A 15,656-nucleotide genomic window follows, 5' to 3' on the forward strand; every position below is an offset into this window, starting at 1 on the left:
TTCAGCATGCTCAAGGCCAGGTCAGTACAGCCTATATATCGAGTAGGTTATTTCCGGGTTACTGGCACCTTACTTGTGAACGATTGTTAAAATACACGACATGGCAAGAATATCTGGGGATGTTTCTCACTTAAACCTACCCCCGCCGCCTCCTCAATTACTGATTTGCTGTCATGGTTGTATGTTTTTAGAAGTGAAATCCCCCCCGCCCCGAGAACTTCTTATTTTACTTCGGCTAACAGTATATTTCTGTATCGGTTCAGGAAATTGATAGCACCCCATTTCTGGCAACTGGAAATGTACAGGATCTGAATTCTAGGCAGACTGCAGGGTCTTACCGTTGCTGGTGTTCTGAGCCCCCTGCCTTCCCCATCCGGGGCTCCACCCATGAACCCAGAGAGTTGGTGATGACCTATTAGTAACTGTCGCCTTTCTGAGCTCTTCTGTCTCAGTCTAGAGATAGCTTTGGGAAGGTGCCTTTGTAAGGCTATTATTTGTCAGAATCCTCACGTCTCTGCAGTGGAAGACGACTGAACCTCTGCCTGTGTATCCCACTTGTGGTGGCCCTGTAACCCTAGCTCCTGGAGACGGGATGGTCAGGCTGAGAGGCAGCTATGGCCAAGCCGGCATCCCAGGCCTTGCCAGCACCCCAAGCCTGCAGCCACAGCAGGGCAATCCCAACGAGCCAGCAAAAGGCTAACAAGCCCCCCACTAGATTCCTACATGGCTCCCGTTGGCGGGGCCCGTCCGCGTTCTCACTCTAACCCCAAGGGCGTTCCTGATTCCTAGAAGGCACTCAGAACAAGTTTTGTGCTTTCCCAGGCTGTCTGCCGGGGAACAAAACATTCTGTCCTGCACAGGTAGGTTTCTTTGCTGGAATTACAGTTCTCGTTAGATCAGATAAAGAGAAAACAATTCCAGTAGGGCTCCCCTTCCATGAGAAATAGCAGGCTGAATTTTAATGTTAAATTTTCTCAACGTCATTGAATAAGATGACATAATCTGTGAGCTAATTAGTACATTACTGTGAATTAAACTATCAGTTCAGTTCAATTCAGTCGCTCAGTCTTGTCCAACTCTTTGCGACTCCATGGACTGCAGCAGGCCAACCCTCCCTGTCCATTGCCAACTCCTGGAGTTTACTCAAACTCATGTCCATTGAGTCGGTGATGCCATCCAACCATCTCATCCTCTGTCGAACCCTTCTCCTCCTGCCTTCAGTTTTTCCCAGCATCAGGGTCTTTTCCAATGAGTCAATGAATTCAATTTTAATTTAATTCCAATGAATTAAACTATACTAGCTTTCAAAATTGCACTTCCCTATCTGTTGGGCTCCCCAGATGGATTAGTGGTGAAGAATCTACCTGCTTCAGCCATTAAAAAGAATGCATTTGAATCAGTTCTAATGAGGTGGATGAAACTGGAGCCTATTATACAGAGTGAAGTAAGCCAGAAAGAAAAACACAAATATAATATACTAGTGCATATATATGGAATTTAGAAAGATGGTAACGATAACCCTATATGTGAGACAGCAAAAGAGACACAGTTGTACAGAACAGTCTTTTGGACTTTGTGGGAGAGGGCGAGGGTGGGATGATTTAGGAGAATAGCATTGAAACATGTATAATATAATATGTGAAACGAATCACCAGACCAGGCTTGATGCATGATACAAGATGCTCGGGGCTGGTGCACTGGGATGATCCAGAGGGATGGTATGGGGAGGGAGATGGGAGAGTGGTTCAGGATGGGTTACACGTGTACACCTGTGGCAGATTCATGTTGATGTATGGCAAAAGCAATACAATATTGTAAAGTAATTAGCCTCCAATTAAAATAGATAAATTTATATTAAAAAAAAAAAAAAAAGAATCTACCTGCCAATACAGGAGATGCAAGAGACGCAGATTTGATCCCTGGGTCAGAAAAAATCCCCTGGAGTAAGAAATGACAATCCACTCTAGTGAAAGTGAAAGTTTAAGCCACTCAGTCATGTCCGATTCTTTGCGACCCCGTGGACTATAGCTCGCCAGGTTCCTCTGTCCATGTAATTCTCCAGGCAAGGATGCTGGAGTGGGTTGCGATTTCCTTCTCCAGGGGATCTTTCAGACCTAGGAATTGAACCTGGGTCTCCCACATTGCAGGCAGATTCTTTACTGGCTGAGCCACCAGGGAAACCCACCTGCTCCAGTATTTTTGCCTGAAAACTTGCCTGGCCAGAGGAGCCTGGTAGGCTAGAGACTGAGGAGCCTGCTGGTCAGAGTCAGACACAGCTGAGCACACAGCACGTCTGTCCACGAGCCCCAGCATCCATTGGTTGATGCTAGAACTCAAGAAAGACTGTTGTTTTCATAGAATTTGCTGTGAATACTCTTTGGTGGGGTGAGAAGAGGAGGGTCAGTTTTGTGGAAAGTTATGATTTTCAATGTTCCAACAATATGTAAATAAGGGCAATGAGATAAAACTGTTGTTGAGGTTGCTATTGAATTAAGAAACTCCTCTGTCTACCTTGTAATGAATCCTGAAAGATGATGCTGTGAAAGTGCTGCACTCAATATGCCAGCAAATTTGGAAAACTCAGCAGTGGCCACAGGACTGGAAAAGGTCAGTTTTCATTCCAATCCCAAAGAAAGGCAATGCCAAAGAATGCTCAAACTACTGCACAGTTGCACTCATCTCACATGCTAGTAAAGTAATGCTCAAAATTCTCCAAGCCAGGCTTCAGCAATATGTGAACTGTGAACTTCCTGATGTTCAAGCTGGTTTTAGAAAAGGCAGAGGAACCAGAGATCAAATTGCCAACATCTGCTGGATCATGGAAAAAGCAAGAGAGTTCCAGAAAAACATCTATTTCTGCTTTATTGACTATGCCAAAGCCTTTGACTGTGTGGATCACAATAAACTGTGGAAAATTCTGAAAGAGATGGGAATACCAGACCACCTGATCTCTCTCTTGAGAAATTTGTATGCAGGTCAGGAAGCAACAGTTAGAACTGGACATGGAACAACAGACTGGTTCCAAATAGGAAAAGGAGTTCGTCAAGGCTGTATATTGTCACCCTGCTTATTTAACTTCTATGCAGAGTACATCATGAGAAACGCTGGACTGGAAGAAACGCAAGCTGGAATCAAGATTGCCGGGAGAAATATCAATAGGCTCAGATATGCAGATGACACCACCCTTATGGCAGAAAGTGAAGAGGAACTCAAAAGCCTCTTGATGAAAGTGAAAGTGGAGAATGAAAAAGTTGGCTTAAAGCTCAACATTCAGAAAACAAAGATCATGGCATCCGGTCCCACCACTTCATGGGAAATAGATGGGGAAACAATGGAAACAGTGTCAGACTTTATTTTTCTGGGCTCCAAAATCACTGCAGATGGTGATTGCAGCCATGAAATTAAAAGATGCTTACTCCTCGGACGGAAAGTTATGACCAACCTAGATAGCATATTCAAAAGCAGAGATATTACTTTGCCAACAAAGGTTCGTCTAGTCAAGGCTATGGTTTTTCCTGTGGTCATGTATGGATGTGAGAGTTGGACTGTGAAGAAGGCTGAGTGCCGAAGAATTGATGCTTTTGAACTGTGGTGTTGGAAAAGACTCTTGAGAGTTCCTTGGACTGCAAGGATATCCAACCAGTCCATTCTGAAGGAGATCAGCCCTGGGATTTCTTTGGAAGGAATGATGCTAAAGCTGAAACTCCAGTACTTGGCCACCTCATGCGAAGAGTTGACTCATTGGAAAAGACTCTGATGCTGGAAGGGATTGGGGGCAGGAGAAGAAGGGGATGACAGAGGATGAGATGGCTGGATGGCATCACTGACTCGATGGACGTGAGTCTGGGTGAACTCCGGGAGTTGGTGATGGACAGGGAGGCCTGGCGTGCTGCAATTCATGGGGTCGCAAAGAGTCGGACACGACTGAGCGACTGATCTGATCTGATCTGATCTGAATAGCAATATATTGAGAGGAGTCTAGGACATAATTTGGAGGCACTTAGATATGAATTTTATTCCCAGTTCTACAGTTTAATGGCTGTGACCTCAGTCAATTTACTTAAACCTTTCAGAGAAATCTCAGTTTCCTGTTTTATGAAACAGCGTTATTAATACCCTTATTATTTCATTAATATTATTATTTCATTAATAAGAATGAAATTAGATAATGCTTTTAAGTGTTTAGCACAGTCTGTGGCCTATAATAAAAGTTCAGTAAGTGATGGCTGTATAATGACATCTGTGGTTATACAGTTTAAAAAAAGCTGAATCAATTCATTTTAAAATAATGTAATTTTTACTACTACATGTATCTTAAATTCCTTTCCGAAAAAACTGCAATCTTTTTCTTAAGTATTGCTTTTTAGAAAGAACCACTGAAATGTGTTACATTTGTGAAACAGAGCAAAACAAATACTTCACTCCGTAATGTTTTCCTTGGAGAGCGGGTGTGTATGTCCTCACTCTCCGAGATTAAAAAGTCCTGCCCAGACCAATAGAGGAAACTGGAATTGTTTATTTGGGGAAACTCAGATAACCAAGGGCTGTTTCAGTTACATCATGAAGTCAGAGGCACACTGTTTATCCCTAGTGAGTTGCTTTACGGGGTCCTTAAGGCTTTTTCTCCACCCCTGTCACCCTGCAAACCTGGTACCGAGGTCTGAGGACTGTGAGGCTGTCACAGAGACAAATCGGTTAAGAGCGTCTGGGAGGCGGACCGCTAGGTCCAGTTTTCTTGGCTCTGCCACTTGCTAACTATGATCCTGGGCGGCCAAGCTCACCTCCCGAAGCCTTAGTTCCTCATCTGTACAAACAAAGCACAGCTTCAGAGGACGGTTGTGATGATGCAGTGAGAGAATCTGCAGCAAACTCTTTGCTCACAACCTGGCTCAGGGTTCTCAGAAAATGCCTCCTGCCGCATCTGACCAGTGGCGGCGGCGACGCGTCCGTGGCGAGGCAGGGAACTCAGCTCTGGCTCTTCTGCCTCAAATAATCTGGTAACAATCTTCAGATGAAAATCAGACCATAAGTTTGCCTTCCAGATACGGCAGAACCAGCCACAGATTTACAGAGTTAAATAGCAGTAAGGGCCGATGCCTGGCCTTGTTCAGCTCACCCTTTCCCACCAACCCCCAACTCTGCACTTCATCCTTGAGGAAGAAGCCTGGAGAGAACAAAGGATTTGGGTGTGTGGTCCTCACACTTAGAAGAGTTGCAAGTCAAATCCAGGACTAACAGGTCCTGGCTGTTAGTCTTGTGTTCGCTCGGGTGTTCCATGGGCATGACTGCATGCTCAGTCGTGTCCGATTCATTGGGACCCCATGGACTGTAGCCCACCGGGCTCCTCTGTCCACAGGGTTTCCCAGGCACGACTGCTGGAGTGGGTTGCCATTTCCTCCTCCAGGGGATCTTCGTGGCCCAGGGATGGAACCCGGGTCTCCTGCATTGGCAGATTCTTGACCACTGGGAAAGATGTCTTCCTAGGGAGACAGCTGGGAAACCATGCTTCCCTAATGCTTATGTGCAGTTTCTAAGGGCTTTGTTGTTTACATATTTCATTCACCTGGAAAACATGCCAAAAGCATTTAAAAAAAAAAATGAACGGCTATGAAGAAAATTCAATTCAGCTTTCAAGAGAAATTGATGATTTTGCTCCAGGTGGCTGTCTTGGATGTTTTATTAGGTGCTAAGTGCTGATCTCTTTTGTTCCTTTCTGCCAATCTACAATCTCTGTTTCTTGGTATTTGTGCTGTGTTCACGTGGCACTCTGACCTGAGCAGGCGGAGTGAGCCTCATTTCCCAGGTCCCGCGTTTTATTGCTAGGATACCAGGCTACCAAAATGAGACAGTGTTACATCCAACGGTCTGAGGCATATACACGCAGTGTGGTTTCTGCCGAGGCCAGTCCTCTGCTCAGCGTTGGACCCTCTGAAAGGCTGCCAGGCCTCCTTTGTTTGTTGCTCAGGCTCTCCTTCCATTTCTTCGCCAAAGAACCCGAACCCTAGATTCTTTGTTTTTCTTTTATAGCTTCTGGTCACCCACACTGTTTCTTCTGCCACCTTGAACTTGGCTCGGACCGGGAAGTGCCTTCCAGATTTGCCAATCATGTGAACGTCGAGTTCAGCATGCCTACAACGTCTGCCTCCAAAGCTGCTGTGAGATCCATCTCAGTGGAAGACAAGACGGACGTCAGGAAGTGGGTCAATTATTCCGCACACTACAGCTACAAGGTAGCCTCGGGGGGCATCTGGCTAATGCTTCCAAGTCTGTCTATTTACCCCCAAACGCTCCCTGCTCCCATTCCTTTTAGCAATGCCCGCCCGGGGTGCAGACGGGCGCTCCGGCCACCGTGGAGGTGGCCCACCGTGCATAGCTGGGCTTGAGTCTGCTCCGAGCTAAATGAATAATCCCGCTCGTGGGCAACAGAAAGGCTGGAAAGAGAAATAGAGGCTAATGAAAGAGGAGGATATAATGTCTCAGTTGTCATGAACAACAACAAAAGAGTCATGGGGTAAGGGGATTATTATTACTCTTTTATCATATAATTTATGTGCAGTGGAGTGGGCTTGGAAGTGCAGGCAGGCTCAGGAAAATGCTAACTCTAAGCATATATTTCAGCTGCAGATGTTGATGAAGTGGATCTGAGTGACATTAAGACACATCTGACCTGGTCACTGGGCTGTAACAGAGCAATCTCAAAAGCCAAGCAAACCTTTATAGTAGTAACAGGATCAGGGCTGCATAGGGGGCCGTGAAGCTGGAGAGTTCTGACATAAAGAGTGATTATATCCTGGGGAGTTAAGAGATTCAGTAGGAAGAGATTCTAGTGGTAAAGAACCCGTCTGCCAATGCAAGAGACATCGAGGTTCGGGTTCCATCCCTGGGTTGGGAAGGTCCCTTGGAGGAGGGCATGGCCACCCACTCCAGGATTCTTCCCTGGAGAATCCCATGGACAGAGGAACCTGGCGGGCTAAGGCCCATAAAGTTGCAAAGAGTCGGACACGACTGAAGCAACTGAGTACACACACGGGAGATTAAATGCCAAAGGGGATGGAAAATGGGGAGGGGGGGACATACTGAAGAAGGATTTGGCAAAGTGGTTTAATAATTTTCTATTCATAATAACATGCTTAGATTTATACCATCGTTTAATTGTTCTTTAAATGTTTCCTTAGTTGTGTGATCCAAAACATTCAACTACCGAAAAGAACAAATACTCCATCTTGTGGCCAGGAAAAAAAAAAAAAAAACTCAGCACTTCAAACATGACCATAGTCAGCTGTTTTGTCTTGAATTCTTTCCCTCATTATTATAAATATTGGTATTGAGGGAAGCAGCTTTCATTATGAAGCTCCGTAACGCAAAAGATTCCCTGCCTGACTTCTCAAAAGGCTTCGGATGAGCTGTGTCACTCTCAAGACAAGATTAATTGATTAGTCCCTTTATAATTAACAGCTATAGTATTCTGCAAAAGATACAGGCAGAACTGTAAATACTATTGGACACTTTTTTTTTTTTTTTAGCTGTGCCGCATGGCAGGTAAGATTTTAGTTCACTGACCAGGGATCGAACCTGTGCCCCTTGCAGTGGAAGTGCAGAGTCCTGACCTTTGGATTGCCAGGGAATTCTCCGCAGACTGTTTAAAGGGACAAAGTCATAGAGAGTGTAAACAGCCAACTGCAAAGAAATCCATTCATTTGATAAACCTTTGTGTATGCCTGTATTATTGGGGTTTAACAGTTAAAAAGGGCCTGCCCTGTCTTACAGAGCCTGTGGTGTGGTGGGGCTGGGCAAGTGTACTGGGTGCAGGGGAAGTATACCCAGGGGGGCACCTGATTCTACCTGGGGAGTCAAGAATAGCTTTACAGGAGACTCTGAGCAACTGTGCAAGGCAAAGAAGGATTTCCCAGGTGGACTGAGAGGGAGAGCAATTCCAGACCAAGCCAAGGGCATGTGCACATTCAAAGCCATGATGTACACAGGCCCAGTAGCTTGGTGTGGCTAAACCCCAGAACATTAACCAAACTATAAGGAGCACTCTCAAAGAACCTAGTGAGGTTTTTCTCTTTTGGTTAGTTGTTGGGATGTTTTCCTGATATTTCTTTCTGATTATTTCTCTCCGATGTTTATTCCTTGACAGGTGGAAATTGAGCAAAAAAAGAGTTTGAAGCTGGACTTGGAAGGAGACGACATGGAAAATCCCAAGGAGTGCGGGGTCCAGTGATGAGCCTGTCTTGCAGGGGTTCCTGACCCAAGCAGCCCGATAGGATGTCTTCCTGAATAGCTGAAATTCAAGTCAGTACCTAGCATGGCTCCTCCCTGTGGGGAACAGGGTATAGAGTGTCCTGTTTGCAGTTACCTGTATTCTAACAGGAACCCTAAGGTGGCTGCCTGAGAGAGGCTCTGACTATGCTTGAAGCTCTCGGGTCCCCTGGCCTGTGGAGCTTACCGTATAATTAAGCCTCATCTCCACTCTTGCTTATCTCACGGCTCTTGCGTGTTGCTTGTCGTGACTGATAATAGTCAGGAAAAGACCCCCCCACCCCCGCCGCCCCCTACAGCATTGGTGCAATTCCTTCCTGATGTTCATCTGTCAATCAATTTCTGGAAAACAGTTTCTTGAGAAGTTAATTAACCAAGACTCCACCTCCATCATTCCCTCTAGAGAAAAAATGACAAAAGGTACAAAACCAATTTCTTCTCTGGGTCTGCTAGACCTTTCATGGGTGTCTCCGTGCTTCAAACGTTAGCACTATGCAAGAAGGACGTTTCTGAAATGTTTTCTTCCGGGTTCGAGATTGAAACGCTTTTTCCATCTTTCTAAAGTGTCAGTCCCAGGGTTCACCATCCTGGGTCACAATAGACAATGGGGAAAAGGGCACAATAGGATGCTTTTAAATTCCGTAATTAGCCCTGTATTCTGCAGAGTGGCTGTTGAAGGGAAAGCAAAATTGAGCTATTTTTCTTCATTCCGGGGAAAAGGAACGTTCATTTTGAGATAATATTCAATTCAGGAGACAGCTTCAAGCTCAGTGATTTTCTAAATTCACACTGAAAAATATATGCCATTTCTGACTCCTGAAATAAATGGATACATATTATCTCAGGCATTTGTCAAGGGCATTTTGGGAACTCCATTTTATACCTCATAGCCAATAGACAGCTGTGTGTCTCTAACTCAGACTTTACAGGAAATGTAATTTGAAAAGATCATTTTAAAAGCTGTTTCAAAATTAAGCTTGTATGAGTTTTTCCTAAAAATCCACAGTTTGATAATCACAGTATTCTAATAGATCTGAAAGGCAGAAGACTCTAGGGTAGAGATAGGGGGAAGCCATATTTTTCTAATGTTGGGAACCTTAAATCCTGATTCCAAGGATCTAGGACACTCAGTATTCTTTCTCTTTATCTGCTCCTGCTCACATTCTGTACCTCCGCATCCCAAAGGGGATACTAGCTCAACAATTTAAAGGCAGCTTTTATTTGCCTTCTTAGTTCTCTGATGAAGAAGAGAGTAAGGGGGGCAGAAAGTACACCTATCAGATTTATAGATGACCCAGAAGTAGACACATATATCTAGTCTGTTGACTAGTAGATTCAGGATGAATTCATCCCATGAATATTCACTGAATTCTAACTATGTACTGACATTGGGATACAGAAATCATTATAATTTTTGAAATATGTGAACATAAGACTGAAACTAAAAGGATAAAATTGAACAGGCATTAACGAGAGACTTCCATATTCTGAGTTTCTTAAATGCAACCTTCTGAGTATAGATGAGGGCACCTATGTGTGTACGATGTGTGTGTTAATGGGAAAGGTGTTAGAAAGTCCTGGTTTCACAGCAGTTTTTGTAGGAATGTTTTCGTAGGGAAATGTGAGTCCAGCTTTGAGTTAGGGGTATCTCATGGCTAAACGGACACACTCGGCCTGTGGTGACAGAAATCCAGGGAGCCCTGCATGCGGCACAGCTCAGTCCACATCTGCATGGAGGACTGGGTTCCCTTCTGGGAACTGCATTTTAAGAGAGACATTAATAAATTATTGCATCCAGAGTCAGGTGGCCAGGACCATGAAGAGTCTGATTATATGTGGAACCAGGAAATAGTTCCCCTGAGGAACAGAAGATATAGCTGCAAAGGGAAAAAGAGAGGATGATATAATAGCTGCCTTGAAATCTCCATTGAACTATAAAAGGGGAGAGGAACTGGATTTTTCCTGTGTTGCTTCAAAGGGCAAAAAGAGGAGCTTAATAGATGACAGATGTTTGCTTCAACACAAGAAAGAACCTTGTAATAGGAGTTATTCTAAAGAGGAATGGACTCAACTAGTAGAATTTCCAGTTGCTATAGATACCCAAGCAAAAGCTAAAATAACCCATCTCTCCTAAATGCCATGAAAGGGACTCTAAGATTGGATGTAGGCAAGGTTCTTACCAAGATACCTTCTACATAGATGTTTAGTTTCAGCAGTAATAGGACTCTAACTCTACCTGGTTTTAGTTTGTAAGTGGCTTTTCATGCTCTTTGAAATACGGTGGGTTCCTCTAGAGGTCTTTGTCAAGTGGGGGGACTCCAAGGCATAGCCCTTCCCCCGTTGTGCTAAAAGCGCCTGAGGATTCCTCATAGGAGCACTGAGATGGCTGGAAGAGTTGTCAAGGTCAAGCGTATTCTAACACCTTCTTTACCCAAGTTTAGAGCCCTGCACCCTCTCAAGAGCTCCGCTTCACCTGCTGGCATCGCGTACGTATTGGTGGTTGGAGCCTTTTTTCCTATTGGTTAATTCTCATTGCCTTTGTGCTTTACCTGGATTTTTTTTTTTTTAAAACCAAGGGTTGGAAAACTTCCTTCCATGCTATCTACATTCAAATTATCATTCATTTTTAAAAACTTAACATCTTGATTTCATCAGATTTGTTTTTCCTCTGTATTTTAGAAATTGTTTATGGGTAGCATTTAGGGAATTGCAAAATGTAAGACTACTTATTTTTAGACATAGTTTCTATGTAGTTTTGTTAATAGCCTACATAGAAAACACAGTTGGAGAAATACCTTTTTGATAGGCAGATTGTAAGTTTGCTACCCTGGATTTCTATTTTGTGTGTCTATAGCCACAAATATTCCTTTTCTATGTTACCAGTAATGTGAAAATATTAGAAGTGAATTCATTTTACCAGTACACAGACTGTTACTATTAGAACATAAATTAGATGTCCCTTGATATCAAGAGCTGTGCTTTTTTTTTTTTTGAGGCTGGTGACTTGCTTTATGACTTCATAGTAAAGGAAGATAAGAAATGCTCTCATTATGATATATCAGACAAGAGAATATGAGGTACTTTGGGGGGAGACCATTAACCCCCCCTTTGCCACTCTTACTCTTGTGAACATAGTACTAGTTATGTCTTATCAAAATTTTGTATTTCACTTAAATATAATCTGGACAGTTGTTTTTTTTTTTTCTATTTTGTCCCCCGCCCCCCACCTGCCCTGACCATCCTGCATTATTTTCAGGGTTCATAACTCTTGAGAACGTTATTTTGGAGGTGGGGGGCACTGCGTGGCTTGCAGAATCTTAATTCCCGGACTAGGGATTAAACCTGGGTCACCACATTGAAAGCTTTCAGTTATAACCACTGGACTGCCAGGGAATTCCTGAGAATGTTGTTTAATGTAAAATATTTCTTATTTGAAATGAGAGTAATTTCTTTTCAGATCTTATAGATGAGGGCAGGAGCTTCAAAGTGTTAGCCGCTCATTTGTGTCTGACTCTTTGCAACCCCTGGACTGTAGCCCGCCATACTCCTCTGTCCATGGGATTCTCCAGGCAAGAGTATACTGGAAATCAGTTCGGTTCAGTTCAGTCGCTCAGTTGTGTCCAACTCTTTGTGACCCCGTGAATCGCAGCACGCCAGGCCTCCTTGTCCATTACCAACTCCCAGAGTTCACTCAAACTCATGTCCATTGAATCGGTGATGCCATCTTATCCTCTTTCATCCCCTTCTCCTCCTGCCCCCAATCCCTCCTAGCATCAGGGTCTTTTCCAATGAGCCAGCTCTTCACATGAGGTGGCCAAATTATTGGAGTTTTGGCTTTAGCATCAGTAGGTCCCCAGAAATTCACATTCCCAAGAAATGTGACTCGTGGAGGCAAGAAATGTATCTTATTCTTTCTTTCTACTATCTAGCACCAAACTTGGAATATAATAAATTTCAGCTACCTTAAATCCATGCCGATAGGACAAACATATTTATGTAATAAAGAAAAATTATTAGGTATTCAGTAAATGTTTGCTGAATGAATACTGACCCTGAGACTCCAAGACTACCTAACCCTTCCTTATCATCAAACATCATTAACCTTAAAGCATACAAGCACGCTTTCATTTCCTGGAGCACTTAAGTAATTTCTTTTCTTGCCTCCACTGTCAACTAATAACTGTGAGCACTTAAGCACTTAATGTGCAGCTGAATTTAAACTACAGTGAACCTTATTCATATTGAAAAACATTTTTGTGCCCAAAGATAACAGCAGCACAGATGCTGTCAATAGTCTGGATTACTGATTCAGTTTTGTTCCGGCAAGTCAGAGAGCTCTGTGAGCCCGAGCCTTGTCTCTTCGAATGGTCCGTGGGAGAAGGAAGCATTTGCTAGAATCGTGGGCAGTCTCGTGTGCTAGGTCTTTCGTTTTCCCTAACAGTAACCACTCACCAGTGTCGCTGTTTATTTTGTTATCATAGTAAGAAGGAGACCTGATAGTAAGGAGGCCTGAGACAGTAAGCTGAAACTTGTCAAGTAACATCAGGATTTCAGAACTGCTTTAAATCTTGTAAGTTTCATGGTGGTGGGAAAACAGAATGATCCGGAAATTTTCCTCCAACTCTTGAAAATATTAAGTTGATGTGAATAGGAAGCGCTGCCATCGAGCCTACTTTTTAAAATTTTCTCCGTTGGGAATGGTAACTTTAACTCTTCTATGAATGATGATTGTAAGTTAATTCTGGCATATCTAGAGTGTAGGCCATGTTAAAAATGCAACAGGAACTTCAAACAAAACTGGCCAAAAAACTAAATCCACAAAAAATATCATCCAATAAAGGAATTATCTCTTAACATTTCACTAATAAGTGTCATCCGAACCGTGACAGCTCTTATGAAATTAGTCATAGCACTCTCACCAACTTCTAAACATGTTTTCTAAACATGACCAATCTTTAAGTGCCAATTCCCTACAAGTCACCGTTTCTTCATTTCTTAATTATGTTCTTTGTAAATGAAACTTGCTTTCGATATTGTGGCTCATATTTATGTATTTAAGGAATTAAAAGTGAAAGAGATGTTTAAGGCAGTCAACAAGGTAGAAAATAAATGTGTGTATCAGTAGTGTTCTCCCATGTATTCACTAAACCAGGAAAATGGAATTTTTACATTTCTATTAATGGTGCCTTAGCAAGTCTGGTTAAGAGTCTAGTTCTTTTAACAACTGGAAAAAAAAAAGTATCTCTGAATTTGTAATATTCCAGGCCTGTAAAGGCAGAAAATATCCATAGTAATGTGTTTGGTAGTGCCTGAAGAGAGGCAAATAATAATGGCATTTAATGAAAAGTTATGAAAGAACAGAATCAAAAAATATAAAGTACAGAGAAATGACAAATAGAGCACTGGCCACCAAACCTCAAAATATGTGAATGAGAGGTCATCCCTTAAAAGTAAGGAGCTCCAGGAATACTAAGTTTGCCTGGCAGGGGTAAACAATAGAGGTAATTGAGTTCAACAAGTATTTGGTCAAGGTTCTGTCCCAGCAGCCAGTTCTGTAATGGGAGCTAAGGACACTGCGGACTGCTGATGTAAAGAGAACCGGGGTTTCTAGGAATCTTTAAAGGACACGGTCATAGAGAAAATCATCATGGCAAGTCACTGGCTATTTTTCCAATTGGGTTTCAGAAACCTCAGCTAAAAAAGTGAAGACGCCGGACTAATTGTTCCCGCAGGTCCTTTCCAGCTCCACTTGCATAAACGGTGCTCTGGTGCCACCGTTGGTCATACTCCATGTCAGTAGGACTCTTCATACAGTCTTGAGAAGCAGGAAGTTTAGGATTTGAATACTGGGGAAAGCAGCTGGCCCATCTTTCCCCTTTTTATGTCTCTATCATTGACCGTCTGCCCACATGACCCTGCAACCCTCTATTTAGAAGCTGCCTTCAAAACACAGAGAAACATGGTGGATTGTAATCTCATTGGCACCCTGCTCCGGAAGTTCCCCTAGCATCATCCAGCACAGCAGTGGTGTGAGGGTGAAGAGGACTTCACAGGATTTGGATACTACCCGAAACAGAAGTAGGTCTAACCCTCCAAGATATGGAAGGCTGACCAACAATTTATAAATATGTCCTTTTATATAAAAGACTTTGGAGATCGAAGGAAGAAAAAACAGGAAAGATTCTGGGAATATCTGTCACATAGTTATGGCAAAACCAGACTAGAGAAAGGGCCGGTCCTCCCTATCCGATCTTTTAGTAACAGGAAAATATAACTATTAATTTTTTTAAAACCACATACAAGCTACACAGTAGCATCTCCTTTGTGGTATGTGTTAGTATGATTTTGTTTCTAGTACTAAGAGTTGGTCAAATGTAATGGCTTAATTCCAGCCAGCCAGAGGAAGAAATTCCAGCCTCCTCCTCCTTCCGGCCCCATCTTCTGCCTCAGATCGAGCCCTCAGCGCTGGCTGCAGTCTCCCTCTAGCTGCACTGTGACTGACGCCTTAAGCTCCACGGTCTTGCCTCCGTGTGCTTCAGGGTCAGTGTCCTCATGTGGTTCCCAATGGGAGCAGCTCTGGGGAAGCAGATGTGCACTCAGGTCCTGACAGCAAGCAGTTAGTTGGACCAGAGCGTCTAAGGGTTTTGAAGTACTGAGGAAGCAGAGGGAAGAATATGAACAGCTCTCACTCTGAGTCAGTGTTCATTTAACCTTTGTGTCAGCCTGCCAACAGAACCTAGAGAAAGTTTACCGTATTCAGGAAATGAAACAACCAGTGTGTTAAGCCTGGAAGTGATAAAAGAGCGCCCCCTCCTCACTTTCCACTTGTGATGCTCATCGTGAATTTCAATATGTCAGGATGGAGGGACCCAGGGTCCCAGTGAACGATTCAGCTGGTCCAAGGCTTGGGTTTTTCTTTCTTCATCATCCATCCTCATTCAGTGTTGTGATTTATTTTATGTAAAAAGTTTACTTAAAAAAATATGTGCCTATGTAATAAAGTCTACACACTGGCTAACTCTAAGGAGGTGAGGTTTTGTTTTCAATTGTTCTGCTGATTATCATCTGTAACCCCCTTTTTGAGCTATGAAAAAGACCTATTAATAAAAACTTTTAAACAAAATCTGTCACGATGCAAGATTTAATTTGATCAAGCATAATAAAAAATGTTTATTATTAAGACTCATCACCCAGTTAATACAGTGAGTGATCATAAGTTGACAAGTAACCAAGTGATTTGTATCCTAAGTTGTTTATCATGAATATACTTTAGTGAATTCAAGATATATTTTCTGCATTCCTACTTTGTGCCTAATTCTGTAAGAAAACAGTTCTTATAGGGATTTTTTTGGCAGTAAGAAAATACATATATAAATAAGTGAGAAATATAAAAC

At 42.9% G+C, this 15,656-nt stretch overlaps 1 protein-coding gene across 6 annotated transcripts in view; it reads left to right on the top strand.

The window, feature by feature from the left end:
- The window catches only part of STON2 (stonin 2), a 184,652-nt gene extending 169,267 nt beyond the window's left edge, over positions 1–15,385 (top strand). For all 6 annotated transcript variants that reach the window (XM_086319352.1, XM_086319354.1, XM_086319350.1 and 3 more), the window contains 2 exons: positions 6,028–6,230; positions 8,141–15,385. In XM_086319352.1, coding sequence (XP_086175478.1) covers positions 6,028–6,230; positions 8,141–8,224 — 287 coding nt within the window. In that variant the 3' untranslated portion in view covers positions 8,225–15,385. The remainder of the gene's footprint in view (positions 1–6,027; positions 6,231–8,140) is intronic.
- Positions 15,386–15,656: the final 271 nt, after the last annotated feature.

This window comes from Bos grunniens, chromosome 10, assembly GCF_055505025.1.
Source record: "Bos grunniens cultivar Pamir isolate PY7600 chromosome 10, Bosgru_T2T1.0, whole genome shotgun sequence".
NCBI classification, from domain to species: Eukaryota; Metazoa; Chordata; class Mammalia; order Artiodactyla; family Bovidae; genus Bos; species Bos grunniens.